Here is a 26,712-nt window from a genome sequence, read left to right as displayed (position 1 = left end):
TATGCCAAAAACAATAACAAGTCTCACAACTGAGACATTACTGGTGCCCGCTTGAGCAAATGGAAGAACAAGGGGATGACGTGCTACAGTGCTACACTGTTATAATTTAAGGTTCTAAATTATACCTTAAATTTATCACTAAGTTGTCTTATCATTTAAGGTATTTATTTTATATCCTTCTAATACATGGCTGTAAATTTTATTCACCTAGAAAGTGATAGTATGCTAAGGAACTGTTGTCTCTGGGATTAAATACATGACAGCTGCTCTGGAAATGTAAATTTGATTCTCTGGACTGTTGTTGGAACTGTGACATTTCCCTTTCCAGAGGGTAAGATGATATGGATGGCATTAGATTGATTAAATATCTCAAGTAAATTCAGCAACAACTTAGGCATATATATATTTTTAGGCATATATTTTGTATAACATTTTTTATGAAATATTTTTCCTAGTAGAGATCACATTTCCATAATTTAACTATGCATTAAATATTTTTAAATTATGCTCTTTAAAATTGGTCCCATCCAAACTGATAGGTTGATAAGTTATTTCTGAATTGCCATAGGGTGGGTGGATATGTGAGGAAAGGACGTATGTCAACTGAGAGGAAAATTTATCAATGCAGCATAAATTTTTTAAAAAGTAAACTTTTAAATTAGGCATATTTAACTTTAAAATAGTGAAACAAATTTGAAGAGTCATAGATGTAAGGGAATTGTCTTTTTAAATTATGTTGAAACTCTGCACATTATATTCAGAAACATAGATAGATCATAATAAGATTATTGAAGCTATTTCTACATTTTTGTAATAGCATGGTTTGAAATCCCATATACCTAGAATATTTTCAATTTATCAATTCTTAGTAATTCTAGTAAAAACTATTTTGGAAAAAGAAAGTAATGCTTAAGAGAAAGAAAGGTGCTGGGTTAATTTCTGGTACTGTGGCATTGCTAACAAATTAAATATTTCATACTTACCCAGAAGGCTTAGCATGAGCCATCCAGTGATAAGGCTTGACTTAAATATGCTCTAATGAACCAAAGATATTTCTGCTTGTTATACTTAGCAAGCTTTATTTCAAGGGTGACTTGGAAATGTTTTATTCAGTTGGTCTATTAGATAGATGACTGTATGACCTTCCAAAGATTTAATTCTATCTCTATAGTTCTGAGAATTTCTTTGTAAGAATATAATCTAAAATTTCTCCAAACAGACAGGGCCTTCTGCTTTGATTAGATTCTTAAATGCCTTTATTTTTAAGTAAGTTATGTATGTATATCCTTTTTATCGAGTTTATTTTTTAGAATCATTTGAGTGTTAGGTCATAGTTAAATTTTGCTGGAAATTTAATGATTTTTGAGGAGATTATAGTAGGCTCATGGTACTTTGGTAGAACTAACAGAAAATTATAAATACCTAGGAACTTACAATTAGAGCAATAGATTATTTCTTTTCTGTAAGCCTGTCTGTCTTCCTTGTTGATGGACAGTTTCTAATTGTTTTCAAGATTATTCATTTCAAAGTTCTGCTTATTCATGCTTTACAAAAAAGTGCTTTTTATTTAAACATTGCAAAATAACAATAATTCATGAGAAATTATTATTTCGCCACTTTCCACTTTCCACTCCATTTCCGTCTCATCAGACTAACCAGAATATATTAGAAGCAATTTAGCCAGTCCATTCTTTCTGTCTCCCTGGCTTTTGACTTATTTGGAGGGAGAAGAAAAAAATAAAGTATTGTCAAGTATCTCAATACAGAGATACAGTAGAGGTGATGGTTCCTCACAAACCATAAAAATCAGTTTTGATGAGCCTGACCACTAGTGATACGACTGGGTTTCTCTTCCTTTTTCAAAACATTTCTCTGGCAACAAACCACTTACTAGGTTCTGATGTGACATAGCCTTTTAATTTTTTTTAAGTATATTTAAATTCACATGCTTCATATAATTCAGATTTTTAAGGTGTAGGACTTTACTGCAGAACACTATTTAGTCTTACTAAAAACTGTGTATTCATATGCTGGAACAATTGAAAAATACTTTTAATTTTTTTATAGGCAAGTCATCTTTTCATTCTTTTTAAAGGTAAGTCCTTTTTTTAAATTAAAAAGATGAAGGAATTGTTAGGCAACTCTATATAAGCACATCCAACAAGTTATATGACAACAAAATCAAAGGAAATAATTGTTTCATTAAAGTCACTTGGTTTATTTAAATATGTGGTTTGAGAATTTTTTCCCAGTTATCAACCTCTTACATTTTATGTTCTAAAAACATTAAAACATTGTCCAAAGGCTAATTTACAGTTTACTGCTTAATGTTTTCAAACTTATTATTTTTAGGGTTTATTTTATATTTAAAACAATTTTACTCCAATTAAGATTATTGTAAAATTCTCACTGTATATGTAGGCTATTTCCACTTAATTTTTATTTAAACTGTTAAGGAAGATCATCATAAATGAAAATCAATCGAGTGAATTTTTTTCTTATAAATTACTTGGCACTCACGCCAACATGTTTCCTAGTATGCAGGTTATAGTACTTAAAAATTCATTAGTTTGGGGCTGGAGTGATACCAGAGCGGTTAGGGTGTTTGCCTTGCACGTGGCTGACCTGGGTTCAATCCCTGGCATCCATATGGTACCCCAAGCACCGCCAGGAGTAATTCCTGAGTGCAGAGTCAGGAGTAATGCCTGAGCAACGCTGGGTGTGACCAAAAAAAGAAAAAAATCATTAGTTTGTTTGTTATTTTTAATCTGAATTAACAGTCATGATTAAAGGCAATGTGTGTTTTATACATTATTACTAAGTACTTTCTAAATTAATGAGGTTGAATTTGCTATTGAAATGGTAAATTATATTTATTCCAAATAAATATCCTAGACAGTATCATTGGAGAAATTAAAAGTTTTAATTTAGTTACAGTAAATGAACTCATGCTTAACTGTAAATGGCATAAATTCTCTAGAGGAAATCTCAAATATTTTCTGGATTTATCAACTAGATATTCAAGTAAGTTGTTTAAATATTAGCAAGTAGCATTTAGTCCATTCTTATACACTATTAAATTAGTTAGATATTTTGAATCTAAAACATAGCTTTTTCACAATGACACCCCATATAAACCGGAATTTTGAATCTTACCATATTATTCAAAGAAGACAGAATCTTTTGATTTTATAGGAAAAAAATTTAGAATTGTTTTTCTAACCCCCCCAAATTTAACAAAGTCATCAATAAAATACCTAAAGGTAATATCGTAACCACAATTGAGCTACGTTTGAGCAACATGTTAAAAAAAAAATTGGAGTTTACCTCAGAAGTAATAATTACCATCCTAGTTTTTATGAACACTTTTGGTTTGTTTACTCATAAACATTTGAATTTTATACCTTTTTTCAGAAGAAACTTTTAAAAAACTATTTCATGATTAACTGAAGGCATTTTAGTTTACTGATCCAAGTCATGGCTAAGCAGTATTCAAAAAAGGAACATTGTGTGAAACTAGTGGCTGCCTATTCCTGATTCCTGTATAAAGAAAAAGAATTAATCCTTATATGTGTGAATCCTTGACTTGATCCCTGTTATCATGCAAAACATAAAAAGAGTAAACACTCTCATAATATTCTATTTTAATCTGTTTTACAAATCTATGAATCATTTATTTGTGTAAAATATTTATAATTATTTGTACTTTAAAATACTCTGATATATAAAAATATTTTGCTGTTAGGTTTGTTAAAACTAACATTTGATAATAGCATTTTAAAAAGAAATGCTACTTTTTGTGTTAAAGATTTATAAATAGACCAATATAATATTATTTGAGATTTGCATCTTTATTTTTATATGTACATGTTAGAGAAAATTGAGTAATAAAAGTATAATAATATGATCTAAAATTGAATCCAAATTACTTGCCTTCAAAATTTCAAGTCTTAACCCTTGCAATTACAATAATATTTTATTTTCAATTGTAAAATTTGGGGTGAAAAAAAACATAATAACATTCGTGTCTAGAACTCAAAGATCAACAATACCCCTATATAATTCTATTCATGCCAAACTGACTTTAACTGAATCATTTCAAGCAGAGCGTATCACTAATTCCATAAGATAGTCTTGTTTCTAGAAGGAGCCTTTGAATAATGCATGAAGTTCAATATATGTTCTTTTTCAATTTTTCAAGCCTGAAAAACAGTTTTAAATTATTATTTTAGAAGCTTAATTTAGTGAAATGTTTATATACATAAATGTTTATATATGTATATATATATACAAAATTTGTATTATACATTTTATTTTCATCTTAACGATGAAATGGAGATGTTTATATAAATAAGGATTATTATAACTAAATAAGAGAAAGATGTTGGAGGACTCAATATACTTATTGAAAATTTTTCCACAGAGACTTGTCTCAGCGCCTGTATGAGATATTGCTGGAAGGGTAAAGGTGACAGTATCTATCGCTTATTTCAAAAGAGATGATATTTGAAATGTCTTTATATACTGAAATTACATGGGAGATACACGGAAGTAGAATTCTATCTCAAAAAAGGCCTATAAAGGCCTATAAATTGTTGACTTAATGAATTTGTATTTGTCTGATGAAACATAATCAAAGCCCATCACTGACTTATACCCACTTCAACTGTCTTCAATTTAAATCTGCATTCCAGGGACCTGAGCAATAGGACACAGGTAGGACACTTGCCTTGCATGAGGTTGACCTGGGTTTGGTCCCCAAGTGCTCTCCCAAGTTCCACCAAGAGCCAATCCCTAAGCATAGAGCCAATCCCTGAGCATAGAGCCAATTCCTGAGCATAGAGCACAAAGCACCTCTGGGTGTTGCTCCAAAACTCAAGATTAAAAAATATTAAAAAATAAAAAGAAAATCTGAGTTCTATGTTTAGTACATATGCATAAATATGGGATAAGCATATAAAAAGAGACTTAGTTGACTTCAAAATTTAATGTTTGTAGTTCACATTCAAATTATTTTTGAATTATTCCCCCCCCACACACACACACCTTAGAGGTACTTTTAGGTGTGGGCAGTGACAGACATAGTAAATTACAGAGGTGTGTTGTCTGATTTTCATTTTAAAGAAAAGTATAAAGTAGGCTAATGATAAAATGATAAATTTTAGATTCTCACTTATTAAAAAATGACATTAAGATCCTACTGTTATTTATGGTGTAATGCTCTTCTTATCTGAAACTTTATCAATTCTCAAGAAAATTTTCCTCTGGATCACTCCATACATGAGTAAAATTTCCCAAGGAGCAAAGCTTTAACTACACATGGAAATAAATAGTGTCTGAGAATTTGCACTGATATTCTGACCTATTTATTAGAAATCTTATAGTTGAACCTATAGCAGGCTCAGGTGGCAAATGGTCACTCAGTTTCCACCAGGTTTTCAACAGAATTCGAGAACACAATGCTAAAAAATTCATTCTAGAAAAACTGCCATCTTATTAGAAATACACAGAGACAGAAAGAAGACAGGAGAGAAAGAGAGAGAGAGAGACCTAAGGTCATGAGAAAAACTTACCTGATCCTCCCCATAGAATCAAAGTAACATGATTAGTGATTTCTTTAAATCACTGTATCACTGTCATCCCGTTGCTCATCGATTTGCTCGAGTGGGCACCAGTAACGTCTCCATTGTTAGACTTGTTGTTAACTGTTTTTGGCAAATTGAATATGCCACGGGTAGCTTGCCAAGCTCTGCCATGTGGTTGAGATACTCTCTGTAACTTGCCGGGCTCTATGAGAGAGGCGGAGGAATCGAACCCAGGTTGGCTGTGTGCAAGGCAAATGCACTATTTGCTGTGCTATCTGTTCCTTTTTATTTTCTCTTTCTTCTTTCCAGAAAGTCTCCACAGTATTCTTTCTTGTACCTGTTAGTCTTTAATTTCTAAATTAAAGCTGAAGGTAAATTATTACAGATATAGTTTCATGTCTCTTTTAAATCTGTATCACTTGTATCACTTGTCATACAAGTTAAATCTGTAATTATTTAAAATTCCCTGTCTCAATATTTGAAGACTAGTTAAGAAAACCAAGCATGCCGGGAGAAAAGATTTTTGCATGCTTTCGTAGCTAAATTGTATAGTTGGGGATGTGCTCAGTGGCAAAGCATACAGCCCACATATGTAAGGCTTTAGATTCAACCCAAGCAGCAGAGGAAAAAGATAAAAGGAAAAAGAAGGGTAAAGCTAAATATGAGTACACCTTTTCTCTGAAGACAAATGTAAGTGAAAAGACTGTTGAAAAGGCTGCACTGTGTAATCTGAACTGTTCTCTTTTGTGTTCAGTACCTGTTACATAATATGCTTGGCCCTCCTAGTATTCTGAAGCAAAAAGTTCTAGAATAATTACGATAATCATTCTTGATCACTTAGGGTGTCAAGATGCTGAAAAATGACAAATGAACCCTAAGATATGTCAAATATACTGCTGGTTCTTAGGAATAAAAATTAGAAGCTTACCTTAGGGTAACAAAAGTTTGAAAATTTTAAAGAAGTAGATGAACTTCATCTCTCAGAAATGTTAATAGATAGAGGAAGTTTTATTGGATTAATACTTTTACCTTTATTTTCCTTATACATCCTCCAGAACAGTGTTAAGTGATTGACAAATTATGTGATTCAACGGAATGAATTAATTAAGACTTCTGTTTTCCACTTGCTGCAATAGCAGTGGGAAGGAAATGAAGAATCTCACGTCAATTTTACGTTTAAAACAGACGGAGCCTAAACAGTAGTCGGGTCTGTTTCTATTGTTCTGTGATGTTAGGCTGAATCCACACAGAGCCTAAAAATGAGTTTCCAGTTTTATAAAGAGGCACGGGCACACCTGCTGCCCGCCAGGTTCTCCAGCGAACATTCTCAGAATGCTTCCCCTTGTAGGAACACTTCCTTGTAGCACATGTGCTTACTTGAGGGGAAAGAGAATGTTTCTGGAGTAAAGTTAGATTCACAACTAGGTTTTATGTCACCAAACCAGAGAGTAAATATAAGAACAACATTTTATTTCAGCAGCCAGAGAAGCAATTTTTAGTGGTTATTATTTGTCAGTTGCATATGGCATTAATAGTGCATGCCTCCTGTGAAGCAGCTAAAAACCATAAAATAACTTTTCAAACTGATACAACTTATTTTTCAGTGTGTTTTTAAAAAAATAGAGGCATGCCGTTATATTAACAAAACAGATTTTGACATTAGGGGTTTTCTGTACCTCTTTTTTCTTTCTAAAAAGGGGAATTACGTTTATTTATTAAATTTACACATGCACATATATTTATATAAATTATTAAAAGACTAAATATTAAAATAAAATGAATAAGAATATCATATGTTTCAGGCCTCTCGCCATATTTTATATATATATATAAATTTATTTTAAATTTAATTTTTTTCTATGTTGTTTTCAGAAATTGATATATACTGAAGAGCAAAGGTGTAGAAGTACTTAGGGGCCACATATGACTGGCTCTTTGCCCAGGAACTCCACCTGGTTCTTTGTTCAGTGTCCACACTTGGCAGTGCTTGGTGTACTGCAGAGGTTCAAATCAGAGGTGCAAAGTCCCATTTTTAGCCTTGGGGTTTGCAAAGCTACAGGTGTCTACAAAGGCTTTTCTGGGGTTCTCTAAATGTGTAAAAGCTCTATGCTAAATGGAAGTGGGAAAACAAATGAGAAATTAGGATCTCTGGGTTTTTTACTCTTAAAATTACTCTGTGTATTGGTCTTCCGTGTAAGAATTTGAGTGAAGAGCTGGTTCAGCTGCTTGAATTAAAAAGTGCTTTTTCAGATCGAGAAGGAGACAGACAGACAGACAGAGACAGACAGAAACAGAGACAGAGACAGAAAGAAAACAAAAGTGCCTGCCATAGAGGCAGGCTGGGGTTTGGGGAGTGGAGGGTGTTTGGAGGAAGCCTGGGGGTGCTGGGTAACGTACACTGGCAGAGGGACAGGCGTTGGAATACTGCGTGGCTGAAGTGTAATCATGAACAGCTTCGTCAGGGTCTATCTCACAGTGATTCAATAAAGAAGTAAAATTTTTAAAAAGTGCTTTCTCATTTTTGCCTCCTATTTTACCACATGATGCAATTAAGATAACTCAGAGAGATTACCTTTTCTTGCATACAGTCACCTAACAAAAATGCCAAGTCAATTTTCTTAAATGTAATTTTTACTCTACTAATCCCAATTACAAGAGACTAAATTCTATATTTTAATTGTTTCTTTAAATATAACTTGCAACTGAGAGTTGAAGAATAATCCATGAAATGTGTATTCAGTAAAATCTTACTTAATAAACTAACCTAAATATAATGCTTGTTAGTAGTATGAAAAGTACCAAGATGATATTCATTATTTAGCTTTCACTGTGTTTTTTTTTAAGATTGTGCTTTAATAAAAATTTAAGGTGCTATAGAATTCTATTTTTTTAAAAATCTACTTGATAATATATAATTCTTACTAGCAGCTTTGTATAGCTTGTTTCATTTCATATGAAACCTCTGATTAAGGCCAATGGGAGTACTATGTCATATGATTTCCAAAAGCTATTCTTTGATCCTAACAATGATTAAAAATTTAAATCTAGACATGGGATGTGACTCAGGAGGTAGAAAAAATGCCTTGAAAGTTTGAGGCCCTTGGTTCAATTCCCAGCACCACATGTTTTAACCAAGCAATGCTGGTATGTCCCCCCATAACAATTAAAGAAGTCAGCTTCAGGGTACAGGAAGATATGCCCAAAGGACAAATTGCATTCTTTCCATGCCTCTCAGCATCATATGGTCCCCCGAGCATTACCTGGAACAATCCCCAAACATCAAGATGGTAGTATCTCTTGAGCATGCCCTGATATGGCCCAAACATACACACAAAAATGGTAACACTACAAACAAAATTAAGCAGCTCTACTTTTTCAGTGACTGTAAAAAGCTACAGGAAATATAAATTATTTGTTTAGTTGTATGCAATTTTCTTTTATATGGAGAAAATATAGCACACAAATGATTATTCAAGCTTTCCATATTTAGCTCCCAGGACTTCAACTCAAATTATCTTATTGCTTCATAATTTATGATAAAAGATTATTATATAATCAAACTTAAGTTATAGAATTATAACTGTCACAGAATTATATGTTCTATTTAATCATATTTTTGAATATTTTATATGTAATTTATAATCTACTAATATGTATAGCAAATTATTACATATACATTACTATATATGTAATATATGCTATATTACATATACATCATAGATTATAATATTTAAATGTATTATTATATGATATGTATATATGTCTATATGTACTAGTATTAATTTTATCCTATGTTATCTAGTTACGTTACCTAGAGGGAAATCCAAAAAGATAATATAGAGTAAAAAAATAAACATTTTTGTTGAGACATTGATCCATATCTATTTGGAGGGAGAATCTTATTTTCCTTATTTTCTTATGCATTATTTTCTTAGTTATGCAAGTATTGTTTTTTGAAAAGCTAAATGGTCCCTCTAGTGGAAGGACATAATATTAAAATCCTGAATTGTATTTAGATTGCAACAAGTTGCTCTGTGAGAATTTGCATTCATAATAAAATGAATTTTGTTTATTCTACTTAAAACAGTGACAAAACTATTCTGTGTGCTTCTTTTCTATCTGTAGCATTTACTATTTTCTTTGACCATGGGCATTTTAAAGTTGTGAATGTTTGTTTATTAGTTACAAAAAACTTCTGTTAATATAATGTTGAATCCAGTTTTAAACGAGCTATCAAAATCAAAATTGCTCAATAGGTTTTAAGATATTAGTCAAATAAATAAATTCATTTATTTTTTATAGTGGGATCTATTCTTGCACAAATAATTTTCTTCTTTAATTCTACAAAATAAGCACATACTACTATATTGTGACATAAAAACTAATATTGACTAGGTGAAATTCATACAAGCACAGAATAGTTGATGAATTAGCATGAATCAATTAGCCACAAAAATGACCAATGCTATCAGCTAATATGTACAAATAATTTTTTGACACTATGGAGAAAGCGGTAATTATCATTAAAACTACATTTCCTCATTATGTAGTTTCTTTTCTTTTTTTCATTTTATTTTAATCAATTTGATTTACAAAACTTTTATTTGTATGGTTTTGTGGGAAATAACTTTAGCAACACACCCTCCACTAGAGTGTCCACTTCCTTCAACCATTGTGCCAGTCTCCCCTAACCACCCTCTATTCCCCTTCTGTTGAACTTCCTACCAGAAACTAGTTCTCATTTTTTTTCCTTTGTGATCTGTTTTTCCCCCACCCTGTTTCTTTATGTCCCATATATGAGAGAGTTTATTTTTTGTCTATATTATCCTGGTTAATTTGACTCAAAATGATACTCTCCAGATCCATCCAAGTAGCTGAGAATAGCATGGTTGCATTTATTCTTATCCATTGTTTGTATATGTACCATAGTTTTTTTATGCAATCATCTACTCTTGCACTGTGGGCTGTTAACAGATTTGGGCTATTTTGAAAAAGTTCTGTAATCAACAGAGAAATGGAAATTTATTTTCTGACTAGAGTTTTTGGGCTATTGGGGTAGATGCCAAGAAGTGGAGTTGCTGGGTCATATAGAAGTTCAGCTCCTATGTTTCTTGCTAAGTGTCTATATCCTATTCCAAAAAGTCTTGGTCAGTCAACATTCCCACCAGCAGTGAACGAGTATTCCTCTTTCCTCACATTCTCACCAACATTGGTTATTTTTGGTTTTTGAGATGTGTGCCATTCTCATTCTCATTCTTGTTTTTATTTGCAGTTCCCTGGTTAGTGAGGTAGAGCTTTTTCATGTTATTTTTGGCCATCTGTATGTATATTTGAGGAAGTTTTTGTTCATTTCACCCTGGTTTTATAGAGGGGGTGGTTAATTTTGTCTTTTTATTTTTCTTGTAAACTTCTACCAGTGCTTTATATATATCTTAGAAATTAATACTTTGTTCAATAAATAGTGAGCAAATATCTTCACTCAATCTGTGGGTTGTATTTTTATTCTGGACAATGTTTATTTTGCTATGAAGAATATTCTTAAATTGATGTGCTTCTGTTTTCCAGTGGCATTGAATAGTAGAAATTACCCATAGATTCTATACTGTGAAGTGTTCTATGTTTCCCTCAAGACTGTTTATGAACTCAAGCCTGATATAGAAGTTTTGATTTTACTTTTGTGCATGGCTTTAGAAAGGGGTCTAAGTTTTGTGGGGATTTTCTTGTATTTGAATGAACAATTTTCCCCACACAGTTTGTTAATGAGTTTTTTGCTTTACTTCATACTTTTTTCATCTTTGTCAAGACTGCCCACATAGCTGAGGATCTATCTCTGTACTCTATTCTATTCCACGGTCTGAGAACATGTCCTAATTCCAGTACCACACCATTTTAATAACTATGATTTTGCAAAATAGTTTTAAATTAGAGAGATTGAAAGAAGCATTTCCTAAGATTGCTTTGACTGGGGTTGAGAGTGTTATTTCTCCATATAAATTTCAATGTCATTTGTTATATGTCTTTAAAAAATGCCATGGGTGTTTTTATATGAGCTACATTGAATTTTTATAATGCTTTGGGCAAATTTGCCATTTGGACAATAACTGATCCTTCCAATCCTTGCACAGGAAATGTTTACTACTGCCTCATATCAATTTTTAATTTATTTTAATTAAAATCAGTTAATCAGTTTAATAACTGATGAGCACAGTGGGTAGGGTGTTTGTCTTGCACTTGGCCGACCCAGATTTGATTCCTTCGTCCCTCTCAGAGAGCCCAGCAAGCTACCGAGAGTATCTCACACACACGGCAGACCCTGACAAGCCTTCTGTGGCGTATTCAATATGCCAACAACAGTAACAACAAGTCTGACAGTGGAGATGTTACTGGTGCCCTCTCGAGCAAATCAATGAACAATGAGATGACAGTGCTACAGAGCTACAGTGTTTTATAGTTTTCTTTCTATACGTCTTTCTCTTTTGTTAAATTGATTTCAAGCACTTAATTTTCTGAGCCATACTTGTGAGCAGGAGTGTTTTTCTTCTTTATTTATATCTCTTTTCTATTATTTGCATATAGAAAAGCCATGGATTTTTGCGCATTAATTAGATTTTGTAGCCAGTCTCTCTACTGTATAATTTTATTTTTCCTATTAGGTCTTTGGGAGAATCTTCGGAGTTATATAGGAATAGCATCATGTCATCTGCAAATAGGGAAAGTTTGATTTCTTCTTTTCCCATTTGGATACCCTGAATATGTCTCTCTTGCCTGATTTCTGTGGCAAGGAATTCCAACACTATTTTGAATAATAGTATTAAGAGTGAGCAACTTGTCTTATGCCTGGTCTTAGTGGTAAGGCATTCAATTTTTCCTCATTGATAATGATGTTTGTGGTAAATGACTTTACTTACATTGAGAAATAGTCCTGAAAACCCCATTTTTTGAGCAATTTTTTTCATAAACATGCATTTTTGTTCATGAAACTTGTATTTTTACAAATGTTTTTCTTTATTGGTATGAGCATCTGTTTTTATTTTTACTTGTATGATATCCAGATCCAGATCCAGAGACTATATAAAACAAAGCTCCTGGAAGAACGCGGCTACTTCAAGGCCGCAAGACCTCTTATAGTCTAGCCCATTGATGTGCCTAAAGCAGCACACGTGTGTTTGGTTTCTACATACTTGCTTATATTCTCTGATATATATTCTCCATCCCTCTTGGAGAGCCTGGCAAGCTACCGAGAGTATCCCGCCTGCACAGGAGAGCCTGGCAAGCTTCCCGTAGTATATTCGATATGCCAAATACAGTAACCATAACAGGTCTCATTCCCCTGACCCTGAAAGAGCCTCCAATAATAGGGAAAGATGAGTAAGGAGAGGCAGCTAAAATCTCAGGGCCGGAACAAGTCTAGATGTTACTGGTGCCCGCTTGAACGAATCGATGAACAATGGGATGACAGTGATACAGTGATACTTGTAGGATACAGTGCATTATATTGATTGACTTGCATGTATTAAAGTATCTTTGTATCTCTAGAATTAAACCTCTTTAGTCCTGGTGTATGTTCTTTTTTGATGTAATACTGGATTTAGTTGGCCAATATATATACATATATTTTTCACTTATCATTTTTTCCACAGTTATAAAGTTGTTTAAGATTGGGTTTTAATGATTAAGTTAAAAAATATTTTGTTGAGGACCTCTGCAGCATATACATTATCAGTAATGTAAGGCTGTAGTTTCCTTTTCTTTTCCTTTCCTTTTTCTTTTCTTTATTTCTTTTTGTGTATGTGTGTGTGTGTGTGTGTGTGTGTGTGTGTGTGAGAGAGAGAGAGAGAGAGAGAGAGAGAGAGAGAGAGAGAGGAGAGAGAGGAGAGAGAGATGTCTGTGTCTCTATCTGCTTTGGCACCAGGGAAATTTTTGCCTCATAGAAGCTATTTGGAGAATTCCTGCTTTTTATTTTCACTTTCTGGAAAAGCCTAAAAATGACTTGGGAATGGGTTATATAGGAATAGCATTATGTCATCTGCAAATAGTGAATGCTTGACTTCAACCAAACAATTGATTTGTTGATTGATTGGCTGGTTTTTGGGCACACAGAGCAATGCTCAGGGATTATTTCTGGCTCTGAACTCAGAACTACTTCTGGGGGTGCTTCAGGGACCATATGGGATGATGGGGATTGAACCTGAGTAAACCACATGCAAGACAAACTCCTTATCTGTTGTGATATGGCTCCAGCCCTGGGAAAGGCCTTCTTTAAGCACTTGGAAGATCTAAATAGTAAACCTATCCGGATCTAAGCTTTTATTTTGGGAGAGACTTTCAATTATCATTTTAATCCCTTGATAGTAAGTGGACAATTTAGGTGCTCTGTTTCTTTTTGTTTCATCTTTGGGAGGTTAAAAAGTCCTTCTAGGTTCTCTAGTTTTGTGGCATACAGATTTTTGAAGTAGTCCCTGATGATCCTTTGAACTTCTGTGGTATTTATTATTACATTTCCCCTTTCATTTCTGATTTAGCTTAGTATGGTTTTCTCTCTTCTTTCTATGTGAGCTGCCAAAGCTTTGTAAATCTTGCTTAGCTTTAAAAAAAACAATCAGCTCTTGGTTTGATTGACTTTTTTCCCCAAGTTCATCAATATTTGCTCTAAGTTTTATCATTTCCTTCTTTCTGCTTGCTTTGGTTCTTTTTGTTGATCTTTTTTCTAGCTGCTTAAGCTTTTCGTTAGGTTATTTATGTGAGCCCCATCTTGCTTCTTAAATATTGTTTCTTATTAATGTTCTTCTTTAACACCACCTTTGCTGTGTCCCATTTGTTCTAATAGCTTGTATCTTCATTATTGTCTGTTTTCAGAACTCTTTCAATATTTTCTTTGATTTCTTCTTTAACCCATTAATTGTTCAGTAGTGAGTTGTTTAATTTCCAGAAATGCTTTTTTTCCTCACCTTTGTCTGTGATTAACTTCAATTTTTAACACATTATGGTCTTATAAGATGGTTTATATAATCACTATTTTCTTGGCTTTATTGAAGTATTGTGACTCCGAACATGGTCTATCTTGGAAAAATCCCATGAACACTGGAGAAGGATGTTCATTGGATTTATTGGGGTCAAAGAGCACTATTTCCATCTGCAGAGTCATTCCTGTTTTTCCTGTTTTTTTTTCCTTCAAAGCCAGTGTTTCCTTTTTAAGTTTTTGCTTAGTTTATCTATCCAGAGGTGATAAATCAGTGTTGAAATCTCCAACCACTATTGTGTTTCTTTCAGTATCTTCTTTTAGGTCTGTTAGCAGTTGTTTTAAATAGTTTGCTGTTCCATCATTAGGTGCAAAAATATTTAGGAATGTGAGATCTTCATCTCACAAGCTATTTAGAAGTGTGAGATGTATATTCTCTTTTATCATTAAAAAGTGACCTCCCTGTTCTTTACCACCATTTGTATTTGAAGTCTATATTCTCTTATCAACATATGGCCATCCCAGATTTTTTTGAGGGAATTACTTCCTTCTAATACTGTTTTCCAGCCTTTGTAGTTGAGTTGTTTTTTTCCTGACATTAAGATACATCAAATATGGCAGTAGAAGTTGGGTTCAGTTTTTTGATATATCTTGCAACTCCGTGTCTCTTAATTAGTGAGTTTTGGTCTTTGATGGTAAGTGAGATTATTGAGATGAAGGAGTTTATTTCTATCATTACAATGAGTTCTGTGTGTTTATGAAGTTTTTCTTATCTTAAATAAGTCCCATCTGTGTTTCCTGCATAGCTGATTTCAAAGCTATAAAGTTACTGAGTTGTTGTTTATATCTTCGTATGCAGTCTTCAAATCTTAATGATAGTCTACTGGGTAGAGTACTCTGTGAGGTGTCATATCATTAAGTCATTTAATTATTACCCTCCCCCCATTTTCTTTGAGTCTGTAGGGTCTCACCTGATAGAACTGCTGTGAATCTTAAGCTCCTTAGCAAGTAATTTCCTTCTTTGATCTTGATAGCTCTTTTATTCTATCTCTATCTTTGGTTTTCATCAATGTGATTCTGATGTGTCTTGGAGTATTTTTATTTGGTTATCTTCTGGCTGGGACACCTCTTTATTCCTGGTGCTTGCAGCTCTGGGAACTTCTCATTTATGATTTTTAGACTAGTACTTCTTCATCAAAATCTCATACTTGAATATAGTGGATCCAATCATTCATAGAGTATTCCTTGTAATCTCATACCATAGTTCTCTAGTGTCTTGTTCATTCATTTACAAAACATCTCCCCATCTTTAATTGATTTCTAGAGATTTCCTGCATCTTGTTTTATAGTTGACCGATTTTAGCCACAGCTACTTTTACTCCACTGATGAGGCCTTTTGAGGAATTTTTTTTTTTTAGTTCACCTGCCAAACTCCTTAGTTATGTGACATCTGAATATAAGTTTTTATTTCTACTCTTATATTTTCTTGTCCCTATACCACTGCTTCTTTGAGGTAATTAAACATTCTCACGATGCTATCACTAAAGTCTTTGCTGAAGAGTTATATAACTGGTTTACTACTGGTTGACTTCAGTTACCAAGTCAGATACGTTACTGCACCGGTTCTCCAATTTGTCTGTTCATCACATGGTGATCACTGCATCACTGTATCACTGTCAACCCATTGCTTATCGATATGCTCCAGTAATGTCTCTATTGTGAGACTTCTTGTTACTGTTTTTGGCATATTGAATATGCCACGGGTAGCTTGCCAGACTCTACTATGCAGACGAGATACTCTCAGTAGCTTGCTGGGCTCTCCAAAAGGGAGAAATTGAACCCGGGTCAGCTCCATGCAAGTCAAACGCCCTATCCACTGTGCTATCACTCCAGCTCCACCAAATGGTGACAAATCCTTATAATTCACCATCCCTTCCTAAGAGTTCTATGAGTGATTTAGTTGAGTGTTACTCTCTTCCTTTTCTCCAGAACTATAAATCACATAGTAGTCTAGAGTTTCATGTTTGGGTTATAGGGCCACTTTCATTATCAGTGTCTCTTCCTCTAATGCCCATGTTTTAGGGTTCTATAATTTCCTCAAACTACCACAGCTTTGTGAGTTTCTCTGTGTAATAGCTAAATGGGGTGAGGATACAGATCTTGCTTGACTGTTCGGCGGTGAGGCAGTGAGGTTATTTCAGAATCTATGTGTTCACTGCAGGAAGCACGAGTGAGCATTTCAAATACGTAATGTAGATGGATATCACGTGGCCACTAACGCGATTCTGATAAACCCAATAAGTGCAATGCCAGGGAGAGGGTCCCCTTCGATGCCCAGAGGAAAGGAGCACTGGATGGGGGTCAGTGGTGACAGGCCACAAAAAAACTTGAGCAGTCAGAGGTTCCAGGCAAAGGCAGAGCCTCTATACTTCAGTGGAAGGATTCCCTTGGTGTCCAGAGGCAAGGGGAGAGTATGGAGAGAGGGGTGTGTGTGTGTGGGAGGGGGCAAGTCAGAGAGCAATAGGGTGGCAAAGACATTATGTATTTTACGCAAAATCTTTGTACATTTAGTCTACTCCAAGTCACATGTTTAAAAATAAATTGAAAATAAATTTTATCTTTTTGTTTGTTTGATTTTGATTTTTGGTGCGTCCATGTCTGGCACTACTCAAGGCTTACTTCTGGCTCTGAGTTTGGGGGTCACTCTTGATGGGATTTGAGGTAACATATTTATATGGTTTTGTTTGTTTTAACAGATAGCTTGCAAATGATTAGAAGAATTGATTCTTTCTGAGACTCATCAAGTCACTTCCTGTGCAGTTCCTATCTTGCTGATTATTTGAGAATAAGGTATGGTAAAGAAAACATTTGTTACTATGTTTTTTTCCATCATTTTGACTGAGAAGGCATCAGCACCCCAGATTCACTTGCATAAGAAGGCTGTGGACTGACATGTTTGGGTGCAGAACCCAGACAGAGCATGAGGTTGCAGCCAAATGTCTCATCCTGAGAGGAGGTGATGAGGTTAAGAGTACATCCATAAGTACATTTTCTTAGATCAGATTTTTATGTATTAATTACCTATAGGAAGACAAAAAAAGAGAAGGTAGAATAAATATCCTACATTCTGATGCTTTTTTATTTCTTTCACTGATAAGTTGTTAAAAGCAAGAAAAGGGAGAATCCCAAAAGTCAACTTTATAAAACAAAGATTAAAGCATTTGTTTATCTAACTGGAAAATTTATTTATCTGACTTGCATGTTTTAATTATATTTTGATCTTATAGTTATGATATTTAATCTGTTTTATGATCTTTCCTAATGGCAGGAAAAAACTCTTGGAAACCAATGAAATCAAACCTAAAGGTTTAAAAAAAACTAGTACTTCGCCTGAGTATTATTCTGAACTGGAAAAATGGGCTGTAATCGAAACTGTTGCCTCATCACTGGTGCTGTTATCGGTGCAGTCTTAGCTGTGTTCGGAGGCATTCTAATGCCAGTGGGAGATATGCTTATTAAGGAGGCAATTAACCAGGTATAAGTAGTCTAAAGGACATTTCCTGTCATTTTGATGTGTTCTAATTTCTGCCCTGTTTTGCTTTCAATAAAGTATGTTGTTTATATTCCATGATACTTGAAATTTTATGTTCAAGAGAGAGGAAACTTTAAATTATAGAGAAATGTCAGAAGTTGAGTATATATGTATTTTATGACTTCTAATATATGAATATATGAATACATTAAACCAATCTAACTATAAATATCCAAATTCATTGAAGAGATATAGATATGCAATTTTGTAGAAATAACTGCTTCAACTTAATCCAAAGAGTATGTTAAGATGTTTTTTAATAAAAAATGAGCATATTCTTTGAAGATCACTGTATCAATGTCACTGTCATCCCATTGCTCATCGATTTGCCTGAGTAGGCACTGGTGATGTGTCCATTGTGAGACTTGTTGCTACTGTTTATGGCATATCAAATATGCCATGGGTAACTTGCCAGGCTCTGTCTTGTTGGCGAGATACTCTCAGTAGCTTGCCAGGCTCTCCGAGAGGGGCAGAGGAATCAAACCTGGGTCGGCAGCATGCAAGACCAACACCCTACCCATTGTGCTATTGCTCCAGCCCTTCTTTGAGCATAAAAGTATGAAAGTAATTAAACTCTGGTTAATATTGAGAAAAGTAAAATTATATTTTATATTTATAAACTTAAATTTTTTAATTACTACAGAAATCATTAGTAAACATTTTGGTGAACTATTGCTCCATATAACATATACAATAATATGTAATGATCTTTTAAATATTTTAATTTATGAAGCTTTTATTTAACAAATGTAGAAATGTTATTTCAGACACATCATCTATGTTTAATCAGTTTATAGACATATTGACTACTTTTCACTAAAATTAGGAGTATTTAATAGGCATGCCTGTATAACAAACTAAAGTTAATTTTTAATATATTCTCTTCTAATAAAACTCATCAACTTTAATTGGTAGAAATACAGAAAGCTAGAAAAAGGAAAAACAGATTTGCTGAAGTTCTAAATCAGGGATGTCAAACTCATGTGACTTCACAGCTTTAGGATAGAATTAAAATTATCTTAATGCATATTTCAATGCAATAATTTCTCTCAGAGGGAATACAGACACAGCATTTTCACCAACACAAAATATATTATTTATTTTTTAAATGTTTCCAAAGAATAAAAATAACAATAATTATGCAGCTCACAGAATTTTAGATACAGATATTTTCTGATGTATAAGTGATGATCAGTTAAATGAATACCTATTTTTTCTTATTTTATCAGTGTTATTAGTATATTAAAATTTATAAGACAGTATGAGATTGATAACATCTACTTTAATTTTTTATCTTTAAGGTAATAACAGTAAATGATGAGAAAATTAGAATTTTGAGATAGGGACCAAGAGGCAGTACAGGAGTTAAGGTGCTTGCTTTGAGTAATTCTCATTCTATTTTGATCCGCGACTCAACAATTGCAGTATGACCATAGGGCGTGGAGAAAGAAAGAGACCTTAATTACCAATGATTATGGCCCCCAACTATAGACACACACACACACTAGCACACACAAGCACACCACACACTAATGCACACACATGTCACAATAAAACAAAATTAAGAATTTTTAACACTTTTTTCTTTTTAGTCCCTAAGAGACAAAATAAGTTTTATCTCTAAAGTAAAAGATTTATCTTGGGGAAAAATAAATATGCAGAGAACTATTAGAGAATCTAATGCTACAGTATATCACTGTGTCACTGTATGACTGTCGTCCCGTTGTTCATCAATTTGCTTGAGTGGGTGCCAGTAATGTCTCCATTCGTCCCGTTGCATTCAGGCTTAGAGTAATGAGGCCTATTATTATTACTGTTTTGGGCATATGAATATGCCACGGGTAGCTTGCCAGACTCTGCCATGCGAGATTCTGCATTGCTCTCTTCCGGGAGCTTTGTTTTATAGTCTTTGGATCTTGGCCATTGATGAGATTGCATGGTGTGCAAGTGTTGGAGTGAGGGGGCAGTTTGTGCGTGTGACTGCCAAGCTACTAGAAAACAGGGAATCTGGGTGGAGAAGGCACAGTCCCCATCCAAACAGGCTTGGAGATCTCAGCCATGGGTCCCACATACTTGGGTTGCTCTGTTGGTTCCCTCATGGGTGAGGCTCGTCTAAACGTGTGGAGAGTTGCCTTGATTATGCTCACAGCTGGGTTCTGGAGGTTTTCTACTGCCGGGGCTCTGCTTGGGACGGGGAAGGAAACTCAACCCACCCCCCAATCCAAGGGGGTCCCTGGTGAAGACAGCCTAGTGCAGAGGCAGGAGATTCTGCCGCTACAGAATATAATATGGGAAATGAATGTTATTAGAAATACAAATCTCTCAAAGTATTCAAAGATTTCAGGAAAAAAGGTGTGTCAGAAATTGGTATTTGAAATTTAGAATTTTGAATCCGAACACTGCAATAAATTTGTTAGAGGAATGATGTATGTAAATATAATGGAAGTGCAACTAAATGTTTTGAAGAGCGAAAAAGGAATACAGATGATATCTCCCAATACGGATTTACAAAGAGATGTTCAGAAAAGAAAAATACGATGGTGTTTAAGAAGTTTTGAACAATAGGCTGAATAATAATTAATTGATGATATGAAAAACAATTGTTTCCTAATAGATGTAAGGCAGAACAAAACCTTATTTAAAATTAACATAATCAAATAGGTAGCATGTATTTACTAAAAGCTTCAGAAGTATGGATTTGCTTAAAATTCACAGTGTTTATTATACAATAGTATTTTACATCACAGGGATCACAAGATCTTTTGAGGAGGGCTTTGTAGGAGGGTTGGCAGGCCACACCCAGTAGTGGTCAGGTTTTACTCCTGGCTCTGTGCTCAGGGATCATTCCTGACTGTGCTCAGAGGACCATATGCAGTGGGATCTAGAGATCAAACCAAGGTTGACTACATGTAGGTGAAGTGCCCTACCTGCCTGTTCAATTTCTCTGGTCCTCAGCACAATATCTTAAAATCCAATAGTTATAGGGTTATTTTCCAAAACTAGGACATCTGATTGCAAAGAGTAAATGATATCCATCTTGTACTTAATTCTTATATCTAAAAGCTATTTAAAAATAGCAAGATCAAAAAGCAGTAAATTTATGGGACAGAGCTACCTTCAAGGAGCTCTTTAGAGTCCTATTAGCAGATCTGCACATTACATACTAAAACGCATGCTTGTATAATATGGTCAAGCTTATAGCATCATCCAAAGGGCGATGGATATAACATGTAACAATAGTCACACTATATTAAATGAATTCCTGTCACATGAATATTTTAAGAAGCAAATGCTATACATAAAGCAGTTGAGCAATCTGGGAAAAATAGTAATAAAATTCTCTGAAGGAATTTTTATATACATTTCACTGCATCACTGTCATCCCATTGTTCATTGAGTTGCTCGAGCAGGTGCCAATAATGTCTCCATTAGTCCTGTCACATGCTATTGTAGCCCAATGGTGTATTGGGGGCTCTTTCAGAATCAGGAGAATGAGGACTGTCATTGTTACTGTTTTTGGCATATCAAGTATGCCACAGGTAGCTTGCCAGTCTCTGCCATGTGGGCGGGATACTCTCGGTAGCTTTCCAGGCTCTCCAAGAGGGGCAAAGGCGTTTGGGGCAGCCTCTAATCGCCTTTACAGGTGTTCCTGGTCTACCAAATGTAAGTTTTTGGTCGACTGGCATGTTGTAACAATCTGCACACTGACAAACACGCACCTGCCTGCATCTGTGGGCAGCACCTGGGACATCTGTGGCCTCAGCTTGAACTCCTGGAGGTTGATGGAGTATGCCCGGAGGTTGTTGAGCAGCTGGCATAGCAAGACCCTATCACTGAAGGTCTGTGCCATGTGGAACACCTGCACTGAGTCCCAGGTCACCTGGTGGCTGGCTGACAGCACTCCACAGTGAATGAACCACTGCACTCAATGCTGCCACAGCTCTATGTCTGATGATGCTGCAACTCGGCCCAGCAGGGGCAGGTGCCGATGCTGCGGCTGCTACCACAGTTTCTCTGAGCCCCACAGACACCATTCTGTCCAATTCTTGCCAAACAGTTGGCGATGTCCATCAGGAATAACGTGTAGAGTTCCAGCAGGGGTCACGAATAGAGTTTCATGCCTGGCGTGCTGAGGCACGCATTGTCTAAGGGGGAATGGTGAGCCAGGTTCGGGGGAGCGGGAGGGGGTTGGGAGACATTGGCGCAATCTTGCCTCCAATCAAATATGGTGTGGTGATTATGGAACATGAGTAGGGAGTGTCTTATGATGTGTCACCTGGTTGTGAAAGCAGCCATGCAGTTTAGGAATATGTTCACTCATACGTGAAGCTCGGCCCTAGCATTTGGAAATCGGCCTGGAGCATGGTGGCGGTTGGGTAATGGAGGTCGGCTGCTGGAGCTGAGTCCCTTAGGGTGGGGAGAGCTCTCACCCTCTCTCCTCTGGGGCACCCTGAGTGAAAACAGCCTGGCGTGGAGTCCTGAGGCATGGTTATGGGGGCCTCATTTCATGCTCCCTTCTGGGAGAAGCAGCCTTGAATTCTGGACGGTGGCCAATTAGGAGATTATCTGACACCGGCAGGAGGTGACTTATTGGCGTGACCCCTGGGCCTAGGAGACTGGGGGAAGCAGGCAGAGGATCTCTGCTCCCAGGTCTTGTTGAGCCCAGAGTCCAAGGTCACAAAGTTCCGCATTACCTGGGTTCTGTGGGACTTCACTCATGCATGAGCCTCGTGCATATATATTATACAAATACATACTATTTATAAACATATATATGTTTGTATATATTGATTTGAGGACCATATTCAGTGGTGCTCAGGGATTACTCCTGGCTACGAACTCAAGAATCATTACTGATGGACTTGGGGTGCTACAAACTGAATCCTGATTGACTGCATATAAATAAGTACCTTACCTGCTACAATATCTTTCCAGCCCTCAGTATATATATATATATATGTATATATATTTATAAATATATGTAAATACATATAAATATTTACATATATTTATATACATATTATATTTATAATTATAGATGCTTATTAATGTTTGATGCTATAACACTATAGTAAGTGACTAAATTTGTTATTTTTTGTAATAAAATATGAGGATATTACTAGAACTATATTCAACATTTTTTTGACTTTCAAAAAGACTAACTTTATATAATTTAATATAGTATTATTATCTGCATGTACAGTTAAGGGAACTGAGGTACAAAGAAATTTAAATAGCCTGCCAAGTTGATGTGGTTAGCACATGATCAAACAGCTACCTGTAATTACATTTGTAGTACCTACTTTCATTATTTACTACTTTATGTTTTTGATGTAAAATAGCCCTATACATGGACAGGGTAGAAGTAGTGTAAAAAAGGAAAATTTCAAAGACATAATTATAACAAAATATAGATGAATAAGTATTGTTCTCCTTTAGTGGCAATAAAATATATAAATAAATAATGATAAATAATATTTATAATTATAATACAACCATTATATAATATAGAATTGTATAATTGTATAATATAATCATTTATATAATATAAATCATTGTGTTATAATTATAAATTATAATGTGCAGTTGTTATGATATAATTATTATAATATAATTATAATAAAATAGTAAATAATACTAAATTATTAGACTATCCAAAAGATGTTAATTTACTAAACATCTGTAACAGAATTGAACTTTTTCTGGGGGGGACAGAATTGGTTTGGGGCCAGCAGTGCTGGATCCAATGCTGTTTGGATAGAAATTCCCTAGCTGTTTACTATCGCTCTAGTCCACAGAATTGAACTTTTAGATTAGTGGCTCTGAACCAAGCTAAAAGCCAGCCACTTGAGAATCATCAGGTTGGAGTACTACCTGATCTACAGAGTCTGGATACTTCAATTCAGGGACAGTTTCTGAGGTATTTATCAGTCACATGAGAGGATCTTCCATTTATTAACTTTTTTGTACAAAAATTAATAATTAATTAACTGTTCTTTACTTCAAATTTAGTTAAAGATTTGAAAATTAGAGGCTAGTTTGTCTGAATCTGATCTTTAATATATATGAGTATTTTATGAAATATTTTATGAATAATTTATGACAACATTAAATTATTGTTCCCTTTAAAATGAGAAAAGCCTGGTTCAGAGAGATAATACAGGAGGTAGGACACTTGCCTTACAGCAGCCTTAGAGGACACAACCCTAGTTCGAATTCCCACCACATATGAGCTCCTAAATACTATCAGAGATCATTCCTGAACACAGAGCCAAAAATATCCCCTGCACAACACTAATTGTGTGCAATATCTCAACCCCAAATTAAAGGAACTTGCAAGATATTTGTACCTGTTTAGTCAGGGGCTATCTGTGTAAATTATAGGTATACATGTTAATGTTGGGCTGGGGCCATAGCACAGTGGGGAGGGTGTTTGCCTTGCACATGGCAAACCTGGGTTCAATTCCTCCATTCCTCTCAGAGAGCCTGGCAAGCTACTGAAAGTACCCTGCCTGCATGGCAGAACCTGGCAAGCTACCCATGGCATATTCCATATGGCAAGAACAGTAATAACAAGTCTCACAATGGAGATGTTACTGGTGCCCGCTCAAGCAAATCAATGAACAATGGGATGACAATGCTACAGTGCTATGTTAATGTTAGTGTCAGAAATTACTCCTAAAGATAAACTCCTATTTTGACTTATTAAAAATATTCAATATTTTTAATAAAAGCAAAAATATTTAAAATACTTCAATATTTTTGTCTTTGACTATCAACAAATTATGTTGGTATGAAAACTATTTAAGATTGTAGTGAAATTAGTATTTTATTGTCTATTATTATAACAGCATTTCTCTAAGACACATTTTTACAGAAAAAATAATTAATGAGTTATATTGCTTGATGCACTTACTAATCCTGTTAATTATTCTTCTTTGTATATCAACTCTTAAAATTTAAAAAAGATTCTCCAGACCAATGACATAAAATTCTATCTTATTATATTAATTTATATCTCTATATTAATTGGATATTTATTGCAAGTGTATATCAAAGTTCCAAAACTTCTAGTGAATGAGAAACTTGAAATTGATATTTTTATATTAAACAATAGGTTATAAGGAATAAAGAAATGTCCATATTTAGTATAAGGAAACAACTCATTTTTCTTCTTTACTCACAGGAAGTTGTCCTTGAAGAAGGTTCAGCTGCTTATCAAAATTGGGTTAAAGCTGGCATACCAGTTTACAGGCAGTTTTGGTTCTTTGATGTGCAAAATCCTGAAGATGTGGAAGTTAATAGTAGCAACCTTAAGGTTAAACAAAGAGGTCCTTACACTTACAGGTAAACAAGTTCCTATAAATGGTGTTCCTCTTTCTATAACTGCAATATTTTGGGAAGATTTTACTTGGAAAATGTCACTTGAGTTGAAATGTACTTGATTATTTTCTTCTAATTAATCTACATTACATTTGATTTGCATTCTGGAGGAAGAGAAAAAATGAATATTTTTTACTTTTGCTTATAGAGAAAATAAGGAGCTAAGGTTATAAGAAATAGAGTTTCATATAAAGTTAGCAACATTAAATAGCTGCCCTACATTTAAGAAATTTCAGGTGTTTTATGCTTGTAGCACATATTGTGATCAACTCTGAAATGCTGAATAAAAATTTCAGAAACCAGAATACTTTACATGTGTATTATAACTTCTTAGTATGTATTTCTGTCGGTGGTTCTGAAAGAGTGGTTCCTAGGACAGTAGCATTAGTGTCATTTGGAACCTTGGTAGAAATATAAATTCTCAGAACCACTCTACTTCAAATTAATCAGGAATTCTTTTTTTTTTCTTTCTTTCTTTTTGGGTCACACCCGGGGATGCACAGGGTTACTCCTGGCTCTGCACTCAGGAATTACTCCTGGTGCTGCTCAGGGAATCATATGGGATGCCGGGAATCAAACCCAAGTTGGCCGCCTGAAAGGCAAACGCCCTACCCGCTGTGCTATTGCTCCAGCTCCCTGAATCAGGAATTCTTGATTTGGAGTCCAGCAATGTGATGAGCTTTATTTTATTTTTAAATTTTTTAATGAAGTTGTTTATGATGGCATTTCATTCAGTAGTCCAACACCAATCCAATCATCATTGCACCTTCCCATCACCATTATTTCCAATTTTCCCAGCCACTCATCAAGCCTGCACCTATAGCTGGACCTGAGTAATTTATTTTATATTCCTTGTTATCAATAATTCACTAAAAATGATCAGAAAATGTTTTCTTAGAAGAAAGTGTGTGAAAATTGTTGTATCTCACGATGGATTCCTTAAGCCCTTGCGTAAGACATTTATATACTAACATGTTTTTACACATTAAGCCTTGTGTGTTAATCAAGATACTTTACATCCCATCCAATATGGTGTACTATTCCTGGATTATCAGTGATGTAGAGTTTGAGATGTTGCATGGCTGCATGTATGGCTGGGTGATCCAGGAATTCAAAACTTTTGAATGGGTGATACGGGAGGAGTTACATTTTTAACTAGATGGTGATTTTGGATGTCTTTGATGACTCTGTCA

General features: G+C 34.7%; 1 protein-coding gene across 1 annotated transcript in view; it reads left to right on the top strand.

The window, feature by feature from the left end:
* LOC101545905 (platelet glycoprotein 4-like) overlaps window positions 1-26,712 on the top strand; it is a 203,313-nt gene that overhangs the window by 136,086 nt on the left and 40,515 nt on the right. Inside the window, exons 2-4 of the mRNA XM_055123813.1 lie at window positions 17,301-17,394; window positions 17,873-18,079; window positions 25,323-25,483. Of these exons, the coding sequence (XP_054979788.1) occupies window positions 17,960-18,079; window positions 25,323-25,483 (281 nt within the window). The 5' untranslated portion in view covers window positions 17,301-17,394; window positions 17,873-17,959. The remainder of the gene's footprint in view (window positions 1-17,300; window positions 17,395-17,872; window positions 18,080-25,322; window positions 25,484-26,712) is intronic.

The sequence above is a fragment of the Sorex araneus genome, chromosome 1, assembly GCF_027595985.1.
Source record: "Sorex araneus isolate mSorAra2 chromosome 1, mSorAra2.pri, whole genome shotgun sequence".
NCBI classification, from domain to species: Eukaryota; Metazoa; Chordata; class Mammalia; order Eulipotyphla; family Soricidae; genus Sorex; species Sorex araneus.
The sequence above is the reverse complement of the archived record's forward strand: the minus strand, read 5'-3'. Positions and strand labels throughout refer to the sequence as shown.